The sequence below is a fragment of the Lactuca serriola genome, chromosome 3, assembly GCF_051521515.1.
Source record: "Lactuca serriola cultivar US96UC23 chromosome 3, Lser_US96UC23_V15, whole genome shotgun sequence".
NCBI classification, from domain to species: domain Eukaryota; kingdom Viridiplantae; phylum Streptophyta; class Magnoliopsida; order Asterales; family Asteraceae; genus Lactuca; species Lactuca serriola.
The window spans coordinates 148,019,966-148,026,164 of NC_136410.1; the positions used below are offsets into that span (position 1 = coordinate 148,019,966).

The 6,199-nt window shown below is 36.2% G+C and overlaps 1 protein-coding gene across 1 annotated transcript; it reads right to left on the reverse strand.

Moving 5' to 3' along the window:
* Positions 1–417: 417 nt before the first annotated feature.
* Positions 418–1,487, reverse strand: LOC145094691 (dof zinc finger protein DOF3.4-like). The gene has a single exon (XM_079032779.1). It carries the CDS (start codon positions 1,208–1,210, stop codon positions 545–547), a length of 666 nt encoding a protein of 221 aa, XP_078888905.1. The 5' UTR covers positions 1,211–1,487; the 3' UTR covers positions 418–544.
* Positions 1,488–6,199: the final 4,712 nt, after the last annotated feature.

Sequence of the window (6,199 nt, forward strand, 5' to 3'; positions counted from 1 at the left end):
AGTTTGTCTATTATGGACATAATCCCTTTCAAAATATTTGTATCTCTCATTTATGTAATTTTTAATTCAGAAATTTTAAAATAATGTAATATCATCAGTTTAAAAAAATAAAATAACGTAAACCCACCGACCGAAAGACATTTCAATAACTAGCATTTTAGAACCTCAGTAAGACATTGACAAGTCACAAAACTCAAAAGTCACACAATTCACACCATCCATCTCTTCGTGTCTCTCTCTTAAATGGGCATACTTAAACATGGCATAATTCATCTCTATCCAACACATACTCTTAGAAACTAGCATTAAAGCTTATGGCTTATTGCCTTTGGCCTTTGTGGCATTATTGGTCTAATGTCATATAGTCTTTAATTTGTTATATTTTTATACCATTATTATTACATGGCTGCTAGTTGATTTTAAGCGCAATCGTAGATAAAATTTCACAACATTTGCATACGAAGAACATTTGCTCGAATGATTAATATAATATGAAACAGAAAATAAGAGATATCCTATTAATAACTAGAACTGATCTACTATTCTACTTCATGCCATTGCCTGGTGTGGAAATCGCAAGATCCGGGAAAACCAAATAATCTCCACCACCGTCTGTACTGTCCATCTGCCACGTATTCCCACCGCCTCCCGCGGCGGCGTTACCAGCAACAACGCCGTCTCCAATACTGGAAAACGGCCAAATCGTTCGTCCAAGGCCAAAGCTCAAATCTTGATCAAGCCCATAAAGCCCCGGGCTTTGAGTGTTACTCAAAAGCGACGTGAAGCTCCCACAGTTCCCGGACCCACCGTGGTCTCCGGCAAATGACATCAAAATAGGGACGGAGGCGACGGATGTGGTGGCGGTGGTGGTGGAGGTGGCAGAAATGTGGTGGTATTCTATACCAGAGGAAACGGAGGAGTTGTCATGAGAAGTGGCGGTGGAGACACGTGCACGTTTAGCATTCTTCCGAGTACCACCACCGACAGGGATGTCCCGGAGAGCGCCGCCGTGTGTCCAGTACCGGCGACATGACTTGCAGAAGTGACGCGGCTGAGAAAAGTTATAGTTGTTGTAGTAACAAAACTTGGTATTGGTGGAATCACATCGTGGGCAAGGAAGGTGTTCAGGCTCCGAAGGCGGCGCACCAAGTCCGACCTGGTGGTTCTTTGCGGTGGATGTTCGGCGTTGGTCGGAGGAATCTGATGGCATTTTAATATGGTTGTGAAGTGGGGTTTTGGGACGATGAAAATGGGGTTTTATGGAGGAAAGAAGAGAGAGAGAGAGAGAGGTATCTGAAGTTTATATTCGATGTAGGAAGAAGGAAGGAGAGAGAGCAGGCTTTATCAGAATGTGTGTTCAGGGAGACACGTTGCAGACGGCTGCGATGGAGGTTAACAGGGACAAAGAGAGAGAATTGTGGGCTGTGATTAATGATAGCACAGAGGCCACAGCCACAGCCACCATTCAGGCTATTGAAAACAGAGCATCTCTTCATTAGAGAATAATAATACATGTTGGTTTTTGAATGGATGTGGTTTTATACCTTAGGTATTCGTTACTCTCATTCCAAAGAAGTTTAGTAAAACTAGGTATAACAAAATTGAAATAAACTTAAAAGTTTTAAATACTTGTTGAGTATAGCAACAAAATGTTTTTCTAAACCATAAGTTGTTAAAATGGTTCTTTTGTTACATAAAACAAAACTAATATGGTAAGTAATGTGAACAAATTGTTTGACCAACCCTATGCAATCATGAAAATAGGCATATGAGGAATGTATTTTCAAACAATGCCATGATTTGGGATTTTTCTTTTTTAAAATAAAAGTATATTTTAGTGAAACATGTGATGATAAGTGTTTTGTCTTTCTCTCATTAGGTTTCACAATATTATATTGTAATCTTTATAGTAATCTTCAATATCTTCTATGGTACAAACATTTTTTTCATCCAAAATTAGTTCATCCATTGATGTATTCATAGTAATTCTTGGTATTAGAGGGCTACCGAAGATAACATGAAGTTAATCAATACATTAGATCAAATGCAATAAATTATGGTTTAGATTTGTTATTGGATAAAAACCTTTCTTGGCTTTAATCGAACATCATATCAAATGCCGATAAATTATGGTTTGGTTTTGTCATTGGATAAAAACCTTCTTTGGATTATTTGATTTGTTTGCAAGAAAGTTATGTTTAGAAGATAATTATATCTATTTATTTTGTAACATTCTCACTTTAAATACATTATAAAGATAACTGACGACAGTAATATGAAATACCAGATGGAAGTTGTATATGTTGCTTGTCTAGATGCTGCACGTCTTTATCTTCTAGATGATGTCCCTCTACATAAATTTGTTGCAAGAAATGAATTGTCCAGTGTGGAAATGTGTCACGGGTTGTAAGAATAAAATCAAGTAGGTATTTTATTCTCTTAAGGTGTCTCGAGACGTTCTATATGGAGCACAATCAAGACACCCCTATAAGTAAGAAACTAACACGGGCACAAGCAAAAACGAATACAAGTTACAAATAGTTTTTGTGACAACTCGAAAAATTTGGATCAAGCAAGTACTAAACTGTAACCGTGTATGAGTGATTTCGCAACATAACTTCGATGCGATGGAACATTGAAAGTCATAATGGACATGTTTTATATAAGTTATTATATATTTATACTTTGAAAATTGAAAACTATGTGGTAATAAACCTTTAAAGTCAATGCAAGTCAACAGGGCATTAAGGAGTAAAAGGGTTCAACAAAAGTCAAATATTATACATGGTATAAGGGATTTCGGTTTTAGGAATCAAAACCCCAAGCCTTGGAACGAAAACCCTTCATGGAATCACCCATGACCGAAAACACTAAGTTTAAGGCCCATTAAGGCCGAAATCTTTTTTTTTTTTGAACAATGCTTGGACCAAAATCAATTAGGAAAGGCACCTAGGTCGAAATCACCACCCTATAAGCCACCAATGCCGAAAACTCAAAGTGTGAGGGAGCTAGGACCGAAATCACCCATGGAACAGGGTGATTTCGGTCATGTATGGCCGAAATCTCATAGCCTTGGATGATTTCTATTGAGTTCCGAGTGGATATTATTCTATGACTAAGATAAGAGTAGTTAAATTTAGATTTGATATCTCACCCCTTTCCCATGCAAATTTTACATTATCCCACACAATAAACCAACATATATCCAAGAAATGTCGAACAGTTAACCAAGTAATCTTATCACCCTTCACCCTTTAAACACGGCAGAAAGTATCCATAAATCCCACCATTTTCATTTCCTCATTCTACACTAATTTCTCTCAAGATTAAGCACAAAGCCCCCAAGGATTTATTTCTCAAAACATTGTTCATAGATTTTGGTAAGTAATTTCGAGATTACCTAGCATTCTATACATCTTTTATGTTAAGTTCATCCCATTTACACATATTATTATAAGTTAAACTCTTAGGATAACATTCTTGTCAAGAAAGTTCAACCAACGCCTTCAAGTGTTAGGCTTGGAAACCTTCACACTATCTTCTCAAATAGCCCACAGATCCACTAAAAGTGAGTTCATACCCCCATATTTTCAAGCTTTTCATGTTTTTAGGGGGGGGGGGATAGAAGTAAAACTTTGTTTATCACACAAATATTTACATATTTTCATCTTTATGTTAAAAATAAGATGTTATTTGCATAAGATATGATTTTCACTACCTTTTATACAATATTTGTGATATATAAGTTTTGATATGCTAAGTTAAGAAAATATAACTCATTATATGCTACAAATATCATAAGGAAAAGTTTGATTTGGAAAACTATAAGGTTTTTGGAAACTTTTATTGAAAGATAGATTTTCTAGCAAAAATGGTTACATTATAGTCAGTTACTATTTTGATGGGTTACAACTCAAAGATAACATGTTTTGATTTCATATTTTTACACAAGACAAGATAACAACTTTATACTTATATAAAATATAGTATAAATTGTCTCAAAAAACATACAAGATAAACTATACTTAGTATAGTTTGGGAGTCACAAAACCACACTTTCAGGTCAGAAGAACCATATAATTTTTCAAAGGTATAATTATTTCATTTTACAAGAAAAATGAGTCATAGTTCATGTAAATTTGCTGATGCTCTTGTGAGACGTTCCTTCACCGTACCTACCTAGCGTACACCTTAAGTCCTGAATTATAACCAGAGTCTCCTTAAGGGAGAGCGAGATAGTTGTGTATAGATCTATACGGGATTGGTAACCCCACACCTCAGTTGTTCGCTACAGTTAGACCGACAAGTCTAGGGTGACAAAAGTCTACCAATTCCGACGTCTGAAGAACGTCGTTCAGGCATATCAGTCATATTAAGTATGGTTATAATAACTCACATAGGGATTAACAAAACGATTTGGTTTACGGAGTAACTTCCACTTCATTAGTTTTATAAAAAGATAAAACTACATACTATTTTTCAGTACAACATTTCTTACATTTATTTTGTCTTAGGGTTTAAGACTACAGTTCCTATTTAAGAAAATATTGAATTTTATGGAAACATACATTATCATTTTACGAGGAAAATATACAAAGAAAATACATACATCTACAGTTCATATTTAAGAAAATATTGGATTTTCTGGAAACATACATTATAATTTTACACGGAAAAGATACAAAGGAAATATATACATTTATAGTTCATATTAAAGAAAATATCGGATTTTCTAGAAGTATACAAAATCATTTTACATGTAAACTTTACAAATCCTTCTCACACAAAATGCTTATGAACTCACCAACTTAATTGTTGACACTTTTCAAAATCACTTGTATTCTCAGGAAACTAGTAGACTTGTATTCAACCCTTCTTGAGGGTCGGCGTCGTCGTTTCATGTTTCTAGTTTTTAGTTATTTGTATTCAACTTTTGAACAAACAGAGATTTGTAAACAATGTAATACTTGTAATCTCAATTTATGAATGTTTGTGTTGCTATGTTTCATTTATATTTAATTGTTATGATATTATACATGAAATCACTCCATCTGCCTCCCGACGTTTCCGTCGTTCTGGTGGGATGTGTGACAAATTGGTATCAGAGCATTATTCATAATGAACTAAGTATATCAAACCATACAAGATATACAACTATAAATACAATGGCGCTGAAACACTCTAACTACAAATATACTTTTTAAAAATATCATAAAATTTTAAGTAAAGTATAAGTACATACAAGTTACGAAAGTGTCATAACGAGAGCACAATAAAAGTAGTATGATGAGTTGAAAAATACGAGTTGGTCTCGAGATATGTAATTAGACCTTGAATAAATATAGCCTGATCAACTATATTTATCCGAGGTATAACTAGCATATGTTGGGAAATAGTCGTAGTAAACGACGAGTCTACACTTACCAACACTTAGATACCCAGAATCAAACACAACATTTAAAATACTATAGGAGTATTTTAGGATACCATAAGAACCACACACTTAAACCTTCTACGTATTTCTCATACCTATATTCTCGCACAGACAACATGGCTAAATTTCACCACGAAGACCCCCACTACCCTGCCATGGCAGTCAACGGATGGATCAAGGAGGAGCCAGAAGAGGTTCATGAGGAGAACCCAGAAGATGGTCCTGAAGAATACCAAGAGGTGGATTACGAGGGGGAGGATTATGATAAGGAGTCAGACGAGGAGGAAGGCGCCGGAGAGATCATTAACGAACCTTACCCTATCGGGAGCAGACAAGAGACCCTTTCACCTCCTTCCTTCCAGGTACGTAAGCACCCAATAGGGGTCCTCTTTGGATGAATATTCCTAGTAAGAAAATATCGCCCATGCAAGGGAAAACTTCATTGCTGACATCTACCTTTGTCTAGGATGCACCTCCACAGAGGGTAACCCAACTACATGCCTAGACTAGAAGAGGCGGTCGACGATCCGCATTAGGCATGCACCCACTGCACCATACTTCGGGCCCCAGCACCCTCACAAATCAAGCATTATATCCAATTATACAACAAGTGACCCGTCTAGACACCCAGGTTCAGGCTCTCCAACATGAAGTAATGGAGATTGGAGGCGAAGCCCGGAATGCGACAATGTGAATTCGATGCCTTCACAAAGAGCAAGAACATCATTCATGAGCTATACTAAACCAGCAAGCAGAGCAAGAGAG